This window comes from Leptopilina heterotoma, unplaced genomic scaffold (genome assembly GCF_015476425.1).
Source record: "Leptopilina heterotoma isolate Lh14 unplaced genomic scaffold, ASM1547642v1 Lhet_304, whole genome shotgun sequence".
Lineage (NCBI taxonomy): Eukaryota > Metazoa > Arthropoda > Insecta > Hymenoptera > Figitidae > Leptopilina > Leptopilina heterotoma.
Window position 1 is genome coordinate 286,195 of NW_025111008.1, and position 17,547 is coordinate 303,741.

Consider the following 17,547-nt stretch of genomic DNA (forward strand, 5'->3'; position numbering starts at 1 on the left):
TAGTTAAACTTTATTAATATATCAGAAAGTACTCTCACTTTATGTCCGCAGGTGAGATCTACAATTTTAAAAAAATTCAACCCATAAGCTCTTCATGATTTCGAGATATTTATCAAAATGTGATGTTTACACATACATACACACACACACATACGGAATGCCATTTTTTAAAAATGTCATTTTTGAACTCCTGAGGTCAAATAACATAAAGATATGTCAAAAAATCGAACTCGAAAAATTTTGGTATTACAATACTTCCTCTATGAGGAAGTAATAAAAAGAAGTTTTCTTCTTGGATTGAGTTTCCGTTTTAGTATTATAAAGATTACTCTTTTTTCTTAAAAGAAAACTAGTAATTTTTGTACTCTACAAATTTTTGTTACAAAAAATGAACTTGAAAGGTAATGAACTTTTATCAAACTATGAGAATAAAAGAGTGAATGAATTCAACCTTGGTAGCGTAACGTCTGTTTTCGGGATTTGAAACATCGGCTGGGACAGGTACTTTCATTCTTTTATTTATTTTTTTATCCTTACAAATGAGGTAATCTCGGTGCATTTAAATTGAGAAGGATGATAGAAGGAGGAGTCAGTTTAAGTGAAAGGGGTGAAGTTCGTTTTCTTCACGCAGGTAAAAGTGCAGGTCCTAAGAAAGGTTCACATACACTCTGAACACATATGAACGATGTGCATATTTTGAACGGAAGTAATATACATATAGAGCTCTGTGGTGCGGCACATGTGACGAATGTAGTCGTTGGTCGCACGAGCTGCATATGAATTGCAATGTCAAAGCAAACTGGTTCGTTTTCTATTCTTCTTTTTTTAAACGCCTTTTTACGTCCCGTATATATAATCACATTTGCGCATTATACGATGAAAGAAGGGTTCTTCAGCCAGGAAATTTTTATTTTATATCATGAATTATCATTATAATGATAATCATTCTTGCTCGGCTTTAAAAATATTGTTTGCCAATATTATTTTATTGTTAACTATATATATATATAGAGAAAAATTACTATACCTACTAAAAGAAAGGTTTCTTGATAATTTAAATGAATATCAAAGTCTCTACCTTTATACCTAAGCATAGTATATGGGGCATTCCACGCCAAGTCGGAAATCATTTTGCTTTTGCATCTCAAATTTTTTTTAAACATTTTTTTTCTTTTAGTACTCTTTGAAACGAGCTACCTTGATTTTTTTCAAATTTTTTCATAAAGCGGTTCAGGAGATACAGATTTTTGAAAAATGACGTTTTTTACGTAAATTTTTGTTTTAAATGCTTATAACTCGGTCAAAAATTGATTAAACTGGACGTTTTCATAATGAAAAGTTTTGTTTTTACAAGTAGTTTTTAATAAAAATATTTAAAAAATTTTTTTAAATAATTTACGATAAGATTTTAAAATTTTTTAAATAAAATTTAATTTTTGACAATGTTTGTATCGATCAATTTTTTTCAAAATTTTTTGTAAGAAACTAGCACTAAATTAACAATTTTTAAGCCTTGTCCGATTGTGGGCAAACGATAGGATCTATTTAGTTTTAAGTTTTTACTTTGTATATACACAGTAAAAACGGTAGGCCTAACTTGCCATTTGACCAAATCACAATTTTACACAGAAAGAAGGGTAAGTTTGTAGAGACTTAGTATATAAAAATTAAAAATTTCAAAATAAATAGATCCCATCGTTTGCCCACAATCGGACAAGGCTTAAAAATTGGTAATTCAGTGCTAGTTTCTTACAAAAAATTTTGAAAGAAATTAATCGATACATACATTGTTAAAAATGAAATTTTATTTAAAAAATTTAAAAATCTTATCGTAAATTATTAAAAAAAATTTTTTAAATATTTTTATTAAAAACTACGTGTAAAAACAAAACTTTTCATTATGAAAACGTCCAATTTGATCAATTTTTGACCGAGTTATAAGCATTTAAAACAAAAATTTACGTAAAAAACGTCATTTTTCAAAAATCTGTATCTCCTGAACCGCTTTATGAAAATTTTTGAAAAAAATCAAGGTAGCTCATTTCAAAGAGTATTAAAAGAAAAAAAAATGTTTAAAAAAAATTTGAGATGCAAAATCAAAATTATTTCCGACTTGGTGTGGAATGCCCCATACGTATATTGTCACCGGTTGCAAATAAATTCGAAATTAAAAAATCCAATGACTATTAGGCTTACACACATGAGAAAGACAAACGATTATTACTGATGCAATTAGACACTATTCTCTCGTTTGCTTTTAAGGTTTACAACTTACATGACTTTTCTACATAACTGTCTGACTAATTCTAATCGCGAGGGTGATGCAGAGGTTGAAAAGCATTTGGATTATAATCCATATAATGTCACCACAGATAGTGTGTGTTATTTGTGTAGCGAGATATGTACCACGAGCAATGCTTAAACCATAAGGAACCTATACTTGCAATCGAATAATGTTAACATGCTTTCGAGTATCGCTGGAACATTATCATTACTCCATTGCTTGTCTACCTACGCAAATGAACAAAAGCAAAAACCATCTGACGCATAATATTAATAAATCTCCAGAAGCAATCGAATATTCATCAGAAATATATTAAAATTTTGGAAGCGTAATGTTTCTTTATAACAACTTATGTTTTTAGATTTTAAAGTATATATGGGCGAATCCACAGAACCGTTCGATTTCATGTTACACACAGATTTTTCTATTTTAAAAGTATTATATTAATAATTTTCATTTTTCTACCATTCTATAATATCTATGAGAACCTATTAAACTAAGAAAATTGAATAAATGGAAACCTTCTTGCCTAAAATAAATAGTAAAATAGAGTTAAGTAACTTAAAAAATGAAATTTGCCGTGTTACTCTAGGTATAAATTTCAATTCTTTTTAGTATATCTTGTTTGGCATAGATCGAAACAATTCCAAACGATGGGAGATTATAGTTTACTTATTGTAGAATATATTGAAAGCATAAAAAAATATGTGCTCTCAATTAAAAAGAAATGGTAGTCGTTGAAAGTTGCGTTACTCATTATTTTAAAATAATGAATCGCCTATACATTTTTTTAAATATCTTTTACGGCGGTGATTCGATTTGAATTTTTTAAATTGGTGCTTATTTCTCTGCAATAGACAAACAAATCTAGGTATCATAAAATAATGTGCTATAAGAATTAAAGAAAATATTACAATAATTATCACTCAATGTTTGATCGTGAACGATTTTAAACTTAGCCTTTTTTTAGTAGCACAAATACAGGAGAAAATATAATAAGTTGAAAACATGTGTGATTATTTAAAGGCATTATTATAATTCTTATACATAAACGCCAAATTATATTTTCAATTTATAATGTCTAAAAATTAAAAATAACTAATAATTAATAGAAATTTAACTGGTTCATCATGAAGGTATTAATCAATATGAAAAATAAAATAACCTTTCATTTGTTCTATTTTCAAACTTGTACTAATATCAGTGTCAGTGTTAGTTTTTTAGTTGAAATAATTATTAAAATAATTTAACCTACAATAAAAAACAGATAACAGAATGAGTAAGTAAATAGTTTTGTAAATTAAAATATTCGGGGAAATTTTGCATATTAGCACAGAATCATATTTGTAATATATTTTTACTTTAAAAGCTGATGAATTAGTGGAGATGACAGAAGGAGAAAAATTGTTATTGAAAAGGGAGCAACAACGTAAGAAGCGTGAGAGTCTTGCTGCGTTTCGAGTTCAGGAACTGCATCGCAAAAGAAAATATCACGATGAAAAGCGAATAGAAAAAATGAAGAATAACTCAAACACTTTGTAAGTTTATTTAAATTTGCAATGAAAGTAGATAAAATAAAATTAATTTTGAAGAAATTGTAAATATTTCTTATCATTAGAAAAAAATAGTGAAATTTTCCAATTACAATAAACTTTTGAACTCTTTAGAAACGATATTGTTGAAAAATCACCATCAAATGTTGATATTGAAGAACCGTTGAGTAAAAGACGAAAATTAAATAAAAATATTAATGAGGGATTAATAGAACCTGACAGTGAAATTGCAAAAAATTGTGAAGCAGTAAATGTTAATCCTGAAAACACGAATAATTTAAAAGTACAAGTTTCGAAAGATCACTCATTTAATGAAAATGGAGAACACTCTTGTCAATATGAGAGTCAAAATGATTCAAATAAGCTGTAAGTTCATTTAATTTTCTTAAAATTATGAAAAACAAATATTATAAATAAAAATTAAATTTTTTTTAATCTTTCTTGACATTTATATAAAATAATTAGTTTTCAAAACATAATTTTTTTTCTTATTATAAAAAGTTTACTATTTGTTTATTATAGAATCATATCAAATCCTGATCTCGATAGGACGAAGTCTTACAAAAATAAGAAGCAAAATATTATTGAACGCCTAAATAAAACAATCAAACTTACAAGAGCTAGAGAAGAAAAATTACGTCGCGAAAATAAAAAACTGAATGAAGTTATAAAGAGGAAAAATGCAACGATAAGTAAATGGAAAATGAAATATCATAGGTTACTAAATAAAAATGAAGATAATGTCCTAAAAAGCGTTAAGAAAATTGAGCATAAAGGGTCCAAGGAAATTAGAAAAAAATTGTTCCTTCATGAGGCATTTATTCAACAATTAAAAGAAAAACAATTGTCATTGAAGGGCGAGAAAGAACGATCAGTTTTCTCACAATGTTTAGCAGGCAAAGTGTTAAAGAAATACAGACTCATGAATAGCATGAAACACTTAGTCTCTACAAAGACTCAAAAGAAATACGCAAACTCGAAATCACTTAATTTTGAAAAGTCTCGTACTAAAAAAATTGCTACAAAAGCACAAATACTGGAACGCGTTCAAAAATTTTAAGAAAAAGATGAAAATTCGGTTATGGCTCCAGGAGTGAAAGATACGATTACGAAAAATAAAGTTGCTAAAAGAAAGAGGTTTTTATTAGATTCAATGGACAATTTATACAAAAAATTTGAAAAACAGGAATCAGTTAAAATTTCTAGAGGATCGTTTTATAAGTCGAAACCGTTTTGGATTGTTAAACATGAAGTCACTGGTCGTGATACATGTTTATGCAAAGATCACACCAATATGGCTTTTATGATAAAAAGATTGCATTCCTTGCATCTTTTGACTAGCAATTCGTCGTTATCATTTGTGGAATCATTAGTTTGTAATGTCGAAAATAAAGACTGTTTTTATGGAAATTGCAAGGACTGTGCAGTAAAAAATTTGACGGTAGAAGAAAATGATGATTCTACGTGGTATTTCAAGTGGGAGACTAAAAACGTTAGTAGATTAGGAGCAAAAGGGCTCACTTACAACGTTAAAATAACGTCAAAAGAAAGAATCAACTGCACTGTAAAGGAATTTGTAGAAGCAGTAAATTCAGCTATTCCACATTATTTGCATCACGTGTTCGTTACTGGTCATCAATTCAGGGCTCTAGAAAATATCCAAAACAATCTACAACAAAACGAAGTTTACATCGTTATCGATTTTTCGCAAAATTATATTTGTAAATATAATAATGAAATACAAAGCGCGCATTTTGGTGCATCCAAAAAACAACTATCTCTACACACTGGTGCGTTTTATTATCTGGATGAATCTTCCGGAAAAGTACTGTGCAATTCGTTTTGCACTATTTCTGAATGTTTAAGGCATGATGCAGCATCAGTGTGGGCACATTTGGAACCAATTTTGAAATTAATTGAAGAAAAAGTTCCTAATTTTTCTGCACTACACTTTCAAAGTGACGGGCCTTCAACCCAATACAGAAACAAAACAAATTTTTTTTTGTTTCGACATCACTGCAAGGAGTTGAATTTAAAACATGCTACGTGGAATTTCTCATCGCCTGGACATGGAAAAAGCACTGCAGATGGAATTGGAGGCACAGTAAAGGGACTATGTGATAGAGCAGTGGCACAAGGAAAGGATATCGTTACTGCAGAATCAATGATAAATATTATAAATTCTTTGGAATCACAAAAAATTCGAGCCTTTAAAATACTTGAAACCAATATGGAAAAAATGGATTCACTAGTGGAACCACAAATTCAAGCTATTCCAAACACCACTAAGATTTTCCAAATTCTTTGGTCTCAACAAAAGGAAAAAAGTCTCTTTTTAAATTATTTAACTTGTTCGTATTGTGTGAATAATGGCCTTTATAGTCATCCATGTTGCCATTTTTCTTTAACTCCAAATAGTTGCTCTTTTGAGGAAAAGAAAAAGACTCCTGCTACTGCTGCTTCTAACAGAAGAATAGTTAATAAACCAAAAAATCCTGTGACTCCTGCTTCTAACAGAAGAAAAGCTAATAAACAAAAAACTTTTGCGATTGATGACACTCCTGCTACACCTGATGCTCCTGCGACACCTGCTTCTAACAGAAAAAAAGTTAACAAACGAAATAATCCTACGTATCCTACTATTAGAGTGACTCCTGCTTCTCCTGATACTCCTACGACTTCTGCGTCACCTGATGCTCCTGCGACTCCTGCTTCTAACAGAAAAACAGTTAACAAACGAAATAATCCTGCTGCGACTCCTGTTGCTCTTGCGACTCCTGCTGCTAACAGAAATAAAGTTAACAAACGAAATAATCCTGCTGCGCCTCCTGCGACTCCTTCTTCTAAGAGAAAAAAAGTTAACAAACGAAGTAATCCTACGTATACTACTATTGCTGCGACTCCTGCTTCTCCTGATGCTCCTACGACTCCTGCTACTCCTGATGCTCCCTCGACTCCTGCTCCTACGACTTTTGCGTCTCCTGATGCTCCTGCGACTCCTTCTTCTAAAAGAAAAAAAGTTAACAAACGAAGTAATCCTACGTATACTACTATTGCTGCGACTCCTGCTTCTCCTGATGCTCCTACGACTCATGCTACTCCTGATGCTCCTTCGACTCCTGCTCCTACGACTTTTGCGTCTCCTGCTGCTAACAGAAATAAAGTTAACAAACGAAATAATCCTGCGTCTACTGATACTGCTGCGACTCTTGCTTCTCCTGATGCTCCTTCGACTTTTGCGTCGCCTGATGCTCCTGCGACTCCTGCTGCTAACAGAAATAAAGTTAAGAAACAAAATAATCCTGCTGCGACTCCTGATGCTCCTGCGACTCCTTCTTCTAACAGAAAAAAAGTTCACAAACGAAGTAATCCAACGTATCCTACTATTGCTGCGACTCCTGCTTCTCTTGATGCTCCTACGACTCCTGCTTCTAACAGAAGAAAAGCTAATAAACAAAAAACTTTTGCGATTGATGACACTCCTGCTACACCTGATGCTCCTGCGACACCTGCTTCTAACAGAAAAAAAGTTAACAAACGAAATAATCCTACGTATCCTACTATTGCAGCGACTCCTGCTTCTCCTGATACTCCTACGACTTCTGCGTCACCTGATGCTCCTGCGACTCCTGCTTCTAACAGAAAAACAGTTAACAAACAAAATAATCCTGCTGCGACTCCTGTTGCTCTTGCGACTCCTGCTGCTAACAGAAATAAAGTTAACAAACGAAATAATCCTGCTGCGCCTCCTGCGACTCCTTCTTCTAAAAGAAAAAAAGTTAACAAACGAAGTAATCCTACGTATACTACTATTGCTGCGACTCCTGCTTCTCCTGATGCTCCTACGACTCCTGCTACTCCTGATGCTCCCTCGACTCCTGCTCCTACGACTTTTGCGTCTCCTGATGCTCCTGCGACTCCTTCTTCTAAGAGAAAAAAAGTTAACAAACGAAGTAATCCTACGTATACTACTATTGCTGCGACTCCTGCTTCTCCTGATGCTCCTACGACTCATGCTACTCCTGATGCTCCTTCGACTCCTGCTCCTACGACTTTTGCGTCTCCTGCTGCTAACAGAAATAAAGTTAACAAACGAAATAATCCTGCGACTCTTGCTTCTCCTGATGCTCCTTCGACTTTTGCGTCGCCTGATGCTCCTGCGACTCCTGCTGCTAACAGAAATAAAGTTAAGAAACAAAATAATCCTGCTGCGACACCTGATGCTCTTGCGACTCCTGCTGCTAACAGAAATAAAGTTAACAAACGAAATAGCCCTGCTGCGACTCCTGAAGCTCCTGCGACACCTTCTTCTAACAGAAAAAAAATTAACAAACGAAGTAATCCTACTATTGCTGCGACTCCTGCTTCTCCTGATGCTCCTACGACTCATGCTACTCCTGATGCTCCTTCGACTCCTGCTCCTACGACTTTTGCGTCTCCTGCTGCTAACAGAAATAAAGTTAACAAACGAAATAATCCTGCGTCTACTGATACTGCTGCGACTCTTGCTTCTCCTGATGCTCCTTCGACTTTTGCGTCGCCTGATGCTCCTGCGACTCCTGCTGCTAACAGAAATAAAGTTAAGAAACAAAATAATCCTGCTGCGACTCCTGATGCTCCTGCGACTCCTTCTTCTAACAGAAAAAAAGTTCACAAACGAAGTAATCCAACGTATCCTACTATTGCTGCGACTCCTGCTTCTCTTGATGCTCCTACGACTCCTGCTTCTAACAGAAAAAAAGTTAACAAACGAAATAATCCTACGTATCCTACTATTGCAGCGACTCCTGCTTCTCCTGATACTCCTACGACTTCTGCGTCACCTGATGCTCCTGCGACTCCTGCTTCTAACAGAAAAAAAGTTAACAAACGAAATAATCCTGCTGCGACTCCTGTTGCTCTTGCGACTCCTGCTGCTAACAGAAATAAAGTTAACAAACGAAAAAATCCTGCTGCGCCTCCTGCGACTCCTGCTGCTAACAGAAATAAAGTTAAGAAACAAAATAATCCTGCTGCGACTCCTTCTTCTAACAGAAAAAAAGTTCACAAACGAAGTAATCCAACGTATCCTACTATTGCTGCGACTCCTGCTTCTCCTGATGCTCCTACGACTCCTGCTACTCCTGATGCTTCCTCGACTCCTGCTTCTAACAGAAGAAAAGTTAACAAACGAAATAATCCTGCGTATCCTACTATTGCTGCAACTCCTGATGCTCCCACGACTTCTGCGTCTCCTGGTGCTCCTGCAACTCCTGCTTCTAACAGAAAAAAGTTAACAAACTAAAAAACCCTGCTACTCCTGCTTCTAAAAGAAGACAAGTTTAAAAACTAAAAATTCGTTAAAATTACACAAATAAAAAAGTTGGGACAAAGAAGAATAGAGTATTAAAAAAACAAAAATAATGTTTTAAAACGAAAGATTAATTTAAGAAAAGAACAATTCTATTTTTATTAATATTATTACTTCTTAGTGTACTTTGATTTAAAATATTTTGTAAAAATTACAATAATATATAGAATAAAATGCATTTTTAACTTTGATTTCCTTAACAAAAATTTTGTTTTCGTTTTTGGTTTGTAACTTTGACGGCATTTTAATAAATCTAATCACGCAAGGTGATAATTGTTCTCAAATAAATTTCAAGAAAAATAAACCATAAATGATAGGTGTGCTTGCAAATTAAAATTTTTTATCTTTATAAGCGAAAATCTACCAGTTCTGTGGATTTGCCCATATATATGTTCTTCTTCATCACATTTGTTTGTTATTATGACCAATGGTAAGTCAATAGTATAGCATTAGCATAGTTTAACATTGGATAGTTTAAAAGGCTTCAATTGTCTTTTGTGTTGTTTTTGCTTAATATTATGTAGTTTTATAAGGCCATAATTGATTAAGATCTATATCCATTATTATGACGCATTATTATTATCCATTATTATTATTATCCATTATTTATGACGCATTTGAGTGACAGCGTGTAAATTGTAACAACTGCACAAAGTGAATGTCGGTTGTTACAATACCAAGAATCATATATAACATTTCTAAATTAAAGACAAATAATTTTTTAAAACAATTTTTATTAATTATTCATAATTTTTGACATAGAATTGATATTAAAAAATTTACTTTGTCAAGTATAAAGCGGTCTATTAATTATTTAAAAAATATCAAGCAGAGAAATATTTACTTTTGTCCTCTAGATACCAATGTGCATATTTTCTAACTTTTAAAGCTTGCATATAATTTTTGAACATATTGCAGCAAGTTCGTACATAAAAACTAAACTTTTTTCCCGTTGGAACCCCATCTTTATAATTCACTGTTTCTGAGAAATTCCATTTGTAACAAACTGCACAGCGTAACAACCGCACCTAGTCTCCCCTACCTTATAGATTCATTCTAGTGTATACTGTTTAAAATGTTCGTAATTTTGATATACACTAAGCACTGAAATTTAACACTCATGTATATTATATAGAAATTTAATACAATATGTGTATTAAATTTAATTTTTTATAGATTTATTTTTCTTTTTTTTTAATTCCTTTTGTTTTATCATACCAACCCCACATAACCTTGGAGCGCGGAATCCAAGGTATCTGTAGGCAGATTTCCCAAAATTCCCTAAGCAAAAAAAAAACAGTGAAAACACAACTAACATTGACAAAGATGAATCAGAGAATACGAAAATGAGATGAATACTATGAATGAGGGAAATAAAATAACTCCAATGATCCAGGATAGAACAACTAATAACAAGAAACGGTGATCACCTGAGGGAACAACGATCGCAAAGAGTAAATTTAGATCCAACTTACCACCATTTATTATAAAAAATCTCAAGGTAATATTTATTACTAATATATATTAACCCCTTAACTGCCGGCTGAAAAACACTAAATGTGCCCAGAATGCCAAGAATAAAAAATCGTCCAATTTGTCTGAAACTTGTTACTCAGGGGTTTTCGGGGTCGCTGATTACGAATCTGATGTCGGTATTTCAGAATTCAAAATGGCGGACGGATTTTTAAAAATTAATCCAAATTACCTGAAATTTGTTACTCGGGGGTTTTCGAGGTCGCTGATTACGAGTATGATGTCAGTTTTTAAAAATTAAAAATTGCGGATCCAATATTGTGGAAATTTTTTTTTTTAATTTTGTATTCGCTTGAAACTTGTCACTCGGGGATTTTTGGGGTCGCTGATGACGATTTCTATGTCAGTTTTTCAAAATTCAAAATGGATCAATTTTTAAAAAAGTTATTCGCTATATTGGATCCGCCATTTTGAATTTTGAAAAACCGACATCATATTTGTAATCATATTTGTCAAAAACCCCCGAGTAACAAATTTCAGGTAAATTGGATCAATTTTTAAAAAAGTCATCCTCCATATTAGATCCGCCATTTTGAATTTTGAAATACTGACATCATATTTCTAATCAGCGACCCCAACAACCCCCGAGTAACAAATTTCAGGCGATTTTAGACATTTTTCAAATAAAAATGCATTATATTTTCCATGGCAAAGATTTTGAAAAATTTGCTAAAAGTGTTGTTTTTAAAAATTTATAACATTTTTATAATTCATTGAATTTAAAAACAGAAACGTGCGTCGCATTCTGCATAGAATTTTTAGAATTTTAGAATTTTTTTTTTTTTTTTTTTTTTTTTTGCATAGACTTTTTAGAAATCATTTTATTTTTAATTTTCAGCCAATTTTGACTTCTTTACATCAATTTTTATCATGGCAAAGATTGTCAGTTTTCCGGCAGTCAGAGCAAAGTCCGAAATGGCAAAGATCTTTGCCATCGGCAGTCAAGGGGTTAAATAAAAACAATAAATATACAGAGTTTCATATTCGAAAGTCTCGCCGAAAACAAATTAACTCTTTATGTAAATTCTTATGATGATTTTAAAAAGTTTAAGATATAACATAGAATTCCATTCTAAAACACCTAAAGAAAAAAGAGTTATAACAAGGATCCTAAAAGGCATTTCGGAAGACTACGAGGGAAGCTATCCTTTCAGAATTAAATTTATTAAAATTAAAAAATGTAGATATAAAAAACATTAAAAAGTGAACTAAAAAGATTTTTTTAAAGCATACACAGGTAGGGATGCATTCCTTGTCGGAGTCTCCAGTAATAGTGACAGTAAAGAACTAACGAAGATTTCTAGACTAGTCAACCAAATTGTATGGTGGGAGAAAATAAACCCCAAAAATTCCGTACGGTGTTTCGATTGTCAACGTTGAGGTCATTTGTGACCGCGTCTAAGAAAAAAACCTTAGGACCAAAAAATCGATTTTTAGATTTAGACGATTTCTTACAATTTAAGGTCCTTAAAATGTAATGCAATGGGTCCCAGGTTAAAATTTTTTTTTGAAATTCCCTCATAAAACGATTCTATGGCAACCGCTTAATATATAATATATAATGAAAATATTGTAATATATTATAATATTATATAAATAATTAATAAATAATTTTTAAATATATATAATATATATAAATATAATATATTAATAATTATTAATAAAATGATAAATTAATAATAATTAATAATAATTGATAATATTAAAATTATAATTATTTATAATAATTAATATTATTATTAATATTTTAATAATAAAATATTAAAATATAAAAAATAATAATAATTTAATTATAAAATAATAAAATTAATTAATAAATTAATAAATTAATTATTAATAAATAATTAATAAATAATTTAATAAATTATAATAATATTATTATTATTTTTATTTAATTTAATTTTATATTATTATTAAATTAATTACAATTTATATTAATTATAATAATTAATATATATTAATTATTATTAATAATTATAATTATAATTATAATTATTATTTATTATATTTATTAAATATATTATATATTTATGTATAATATATTTAAAATATTTTTTTATAATATATAATAAATATATTTTAATGATATAATATATGATATAATATATAATATATATGATTAGAGCACAAACAAAAATAAAGCTAAATCCCGTAAAAGAGAGAAAAAAATGTTGAATATTAAGAAATTAGCATTTTTTAATTTTTAAAAATCTCAGATAATTTTAGATTTTTTACCAAAGAGTCTAAACTATTTAATAAGTAAAGTAATTTTTAAGAGCACAAAAATAATAAAGCTAAATTTCATAAAAGAGAGCAAAAAATGTTTAATTTTAAGAAATTAAGGATTTTTGAATTTTTGATAATTTTCGATAATTTTAGATTTTTTACAAAAGAGTCGAGGCTATTTAATAAGTAAAGTATTTTCTAAGAGCACAAAAAGAATAAAGCTAAATCCCATAAAAGAGAGGAAAAAATGTTCAATTTTAAGAAATTCACATTTTTCAATTTTTGATAATTTTCGATAATTTTAGACTTTTTACCAAAGAGTCGAGACTATTTAATAAGTAAATTATTTTCCAATAGCCCAAAAATAATATAGCTAAATCCCATAAAAAAAAGAAAAAATGTTGAATTTTAAGAAATTCGGATTTTTGAATTTTTGAAAATTTCCGTTAATTTTAGATTTTCTACCAAAGAGTCGAGACTATTTAATAGGTGAAGTATTTTCCAAGAGCACAAAAGGAATAAAGCTAAATCCTATATGTGGTATTCTCTCAGGGTAAGGTCAAACACAATAACACAAGAACAATACATATAATAATCACTACACAGCGGGCCCCGAACCTCTCGGCTCAACGAGTAGAAAAGAACTGTCTTATCGTCAGTCTCCCCACCATGGCGGCCCTGTATTTTTTTATTAGTTATACAATACATTCATGAACAATTATATAAATGTAATTTATGATTAATTTACTAAATACCACATCCCTTCCATTTTACAAATTTTTTTTTTTTTTTTTTTTTTTTTTTTTTTTTTTAACATTATAAACTAGTTGATTAATTCGTAGTAATAAGATATAATACTTCAATATTTTCGTAGTACATTCTGAAACTTAGTTTTTAGTAACATTTGACGCATTAATATTTTTTTTTTTTTTTTTTTTTTTTTTTTTTAATAATAAACAATTAACTATTAGAGACTAATGTGAAGTCAAAACAATTATTTTAACAATTTTCCTGTTTTGGTAGTGTTTCTTCTTTTCTTCTTCTTTTTTTTTTTTTTTTTTTTTTTTTTTTTTTTTTTTTTATTAATCTTGTATCACCTCCCAATTTCCTTCCACACGTTTGAGATGAATAACATTTCTTTTAAATTCTTGACCAGTAGAGTCGTTGCGAACATGTACCTCATTTCCTTCAGAACCAATAACGGTGTGTGGTTCAGGATGAAAATTGGGTGTTAATTTATTCTGTTTTTGAAAATTTTGCACATAAACTTTTTGTCCGGGTTCTACACTTTGTTCTTTTGCTTTCCTCTTTCTATCTTCATTAATTTTTCCGTATAATTTTTTCTGAATGTCTCTATCTCTTACTTCTTGATCCGTTTCTTTATTTTCAATATTTATTAAGCTTGGCAATTTGTCTCTAAATTGACGTCTGTAAAACAATTCTGAAGGTGTTCGACCCGTTGTTGCATGTGGAGTGCTATTGTACATCATTAGGTATGTAAGAAGGTCGTCTTTCCAATCAGATTTTTGAATTTGACTAATTTTCAATCTTTTTAATATATCCCTATTTTGTCTTTCGACTTCCCCATTTTGTTGAGGCCAGTAGGGAATTGTACTAAAAATTCGGATGCCTAACTCATCACAAAATGATTTAAATTCATTACTGGTAAACTGTTTACCATTGTCGCAGGTTACAGTAGCTGGAAAACCAAGTCGGGCAAACATTTCTTTTAAGGAATTTATTGTTTCTTTCGCTGTAATTGATCTTAATACTTTTATTTCCTTGTAGCGACTATAATAGTCTACTACCACGAGAAGGTAGTCTCCACTAGGTAAAGGTCCTAGAAAATCTAAGGCTGTATCGATCCATGCTTGAGTTGGCAATTCTCTTCTTTTCATAGGAGTAGGTGGATTGGGTCCCGAAACTAATATGCATCCTTTACAATTTCTTACTACGTTTTCTGCATCTTTATCAATTTTTGGCCACCAAACTTTTGTACGTAATCTAGCTTTCATGTTCACAATTCCTGGGTGTCCTTCATGGGCTGCTGCTAATACTTGTGCTCTTAACTTTGTTGGGATAACAATTTTATTTCCCCGTAACAGAATATTATCATGTAACCAAAGTTCACTTTCAAACAATCTGTAATTATTTACTTGCGGATTCCAGTTGTTGTTTGTTAGTCCTTCTTGGATTAATAGAAAGTCTTGATCTGTTTGGGACGTATCTGAAATAGTTTTTAGGGACAGAGCAATTTGTCGAGCATATTGAACAATTTGGTTTACGTGATGCTCATTATCGAATGGAGTAGCATAAGGGGTCATACAAAGACGCGATAGTGGGTCAGCAATATTCATTTTCCCAGGTTGATACACTACTTTATAATTATAAGCCTGCAGTCTTAAAACCCATCGCTCAATTCGAGCGCATGGCTTTGATCTTGAATTAAAAATTACCTCTAACGGCTTGTGATCTGTAACCAATTCGAATTCATTTTTACCATACAGATACATGTGAAAATGTTCCATGGCCCAAACCAAAGCCAAAGCCTCTTTTTCAGTTTGAGAATATCTTTTCTCTACATCTGTTAAACTTTTATGACCATATGAAATAACTCGTGGTCCACTTGAATCGAATTGAATAAGTATGGCACCTAAACCAACAGGACTTGCATCCGCTATGATTCGCGTCTTATCATTTGGGTTATAGTAACCTAAAGTCGGAATTTCGCTCAGACTTTTCTTGAGGTCAACAAAAGCTTGTTTTTGTTCCTTCTTCCAAAAACACGTGATGTCGGCATGTTTATTAAGCTTTTGTCTCAATACTTGTCGAATGGGTTCTGTTAACGTTGCCAAATTAGGGATCCACTTTCCAACAAAATTTGTCAAACCAATAAAACTCTGAATCTCTCCAATATTCTTGGGATCACGAAATGATTGAATTGTCTTTAAATATTTATCTAGTGGTCTGATTCCTTCTGAAGATAATCTATGCCCAAGAAACTTGATTTCTTTAGCATTAAATATACATTTATTTTCATTAAGCAAAACATTATTTTCTCTTAAAACTTGTAAGACATGCCTAAGTCTCATGCTATGCTCCTTTTCATCACTGCCAAAGACAACGATGTCGTCAATAAAATTAACAACCCCTTCACATCCTAATAACATAGTTTCCATAATATTTTGGAAATTTTCGGGAGCACACGTAATCCCAAACATAAGCCTCTTATATCTGAACAAACCTTTACTTGTAATAAATGTAGTAATATATCGGGAATTTTCATCAATTTCGATTTGATGAAATGCATTGGAAATGTCTAATTTAGAGAAAACTGTGGCTTTTCGAAATTTCGGCAATAATTGATGCATAGTTGGTATTGGGTGATTCTTCCTGATTATTGCTTTATTGGGACAACGCATGTCAACGCAAATACGTACATCACCATTTTCTTTCAAGATTGGTACCATAGGGGAAACCCATTTACACGGCTTCGTGACTGGTTCGATGACGTCCATTTCAACCAACTCGTCAATTTTATTATTTACTTTAGTTTCTAAAGGTATAGGAATACGTCTATATGGCTGACGAACAGGTGTAATAGTTTCATCGATAGAGAATTCCAGGGTAACGCCTTTAAATTTTGGAAGTTGGACTTCATTTAGTGCGTTTATAACAATACCAATTTTTAAAACTTTGAGAGCAATTGCACTATCTTTACCCAGTAAATTTCTCAGTCCATTTTTAATCACATAAAATTTTCCACAAATAGTTTCAAGCCCTACTCGAATTTCTGCCTCAAATAATCCTAACACTGTTAAAGGCTCGTTCGCTCCATAGGCCATAAATATTTTGTCAGGGTTTCTATCTTGAGATTTAACTTTACAATTTTGCGACTTTAGAAAATCCCACGATTTTTCGCAAATAATATTACACTTACTTCCTGAATCTATAAGCATCTCTAGATTTACTCCACCTATTTGACATGTAATTGTCGCATCGTCATCGATGTGAAATATATAATCGATTGCTGACTCTGAACTGCCCTGCAGTTTCATGTTCCGATCTAATTTATCGTCCTCGTGACGAATCTTTTTTACATCTGTTGTATTTTTAATCGGCTTAGATTTACGCTTATTTGCCGTTGTACGGCATTGTTTGAAAAAATGACCTCTAAATCCACATTTAGTACAGGTTTTATTTTGGCGGGACAGGTGGGACTATCATTTTTATGTGATTTACTGCCGCATCTAGTACATTGTGATTGAATTTCACTAGGTCCTTTATTTTTTGATGTATCAATTTTATTTACATTGAGACTCTGTTTGTCTTGGAAATCACATAACTGTCTTTCGACAGTTTCTTGAGCATTTGCCTCTGCAATAATTTTTTCAACTGTAACTGTATCTCCTAACAACAGAATCCTCTTTCTTAATTCTACAGATAGACATTTCTCAGTTATTTGATCAATTAAATTCTCATTCTCATTGGAAAAATTACATTTGACACTCTGACGGCGTAGTCTAAACAAAAATTTTTCAAATTTCTCGTCCGCTTCTTGTTTCATTAATCTAAATAGGTGCCTTTCAAATAGACTACTC

The 17,547-nt window shown here is 31.4% G+C and overlaps 3 protein-coding genes across 3 annotated transcripts; 1 reads left to right on the plus strand and 2 right to left on the minus strand.

Annotated features, from left to right (window-relative positions):
- Positions 1-3,559: 3,559 nt before the first annotated feature.
- LOC122504557 (reticulocyte-binding protein 2 homolog a-like) lies at positions 3,560-4,897 on the plus strand. Its single transcript, XM_043615715.1, has 4 exons — positions 3,560-3,563; positions 3,654-3,822; positions 3,952-4,203; positions 4,360-4,897. Exons 1-4 carry the CDS (start codon positions 3,560-3,562, stop codon positions 4,895-4,897), a joined length of 963 nt encoding a protein of 320 aa, XP_043471650.1.
- Positions 4,898-6,927: 2,030 nt separating this feature from the next.
- LOC122504558 (uncharacterized PE-PGRS family protein PE_PGRS54-like) lies at positions 6,928-10,058 on the minus strand. Its single transcript, XM_043615716.1, has 6 exons — positions 10,049-10,058; positions 8,889-9,095; positions 8,554-8,858; positions 8,142-8,144; positions 7,200-7,707; positions 6,928-7,106 (listed from the first exon to the last, which is right to left on the minus strand). Exons 1-6 carry the CDS (start codon positions 10,056-10,058, stop codon positions 6,928-6,930), a joined length of 1,212 nt encoding a protein of 403 aa, XP_043471651.1.
- A 3,970-nt stretch (positions 10,059-14,028) lies between these two features.
- Positions 14,029-17,004, minus strand: LOC122504559 (uncharacterized protein K02A2.6-like). The gene has a single exon (XM_043615717.1). It carries the CDS (start codon positions 17,002-17,004, stop codon positions 14,029-14,031), a length of 2,976 nt encoding a protein of 991 aa, XP_043471652.1.
- Positions 17,005-17,547: the final 543 nt, after the last annotated feature.

Coding starts and splice junctions, on each gene's coding strand:
- LOC122504557 (XM_043615715.1), top strand. Junction 3,823..3,951: donor AAGAATAACTCAAACACTTT/GTAAGTTTATTT, acceptor TGAACTCTTTAG/AAACGATATTGTTGAAAAAT. Junction 4,204..4,359: donor CAAAATGATTCAAATAAGCT/GTAAGTTCATTT, acceptor TGTTTATTATAG/AATCATATCAAATCCTGATC.
- LOC122504558 (XM_043615716.1), bottom strand. Junction 8,859..8,888: donor AGGATACGTTGGATTACTTC/GTTTGTGAACTT, acceptor TGTTAGAAGAAG/GAGTCGCAGCAGGATTATTT. Junction 7,107..7,199: donor AGGATACGTTGGATTACTTC/GTTTGTGAACTT, acceptor TATTTCTGTTAG/CAGCAGGAGTCGCAGGAGCA.
- LOC122504559 (XM_043615717.1), bottom strand. CDS start 17,004: ATGAAACTGCAGGGCAGTTCAGAGTCAGCAATCGATTATATATTTCAC.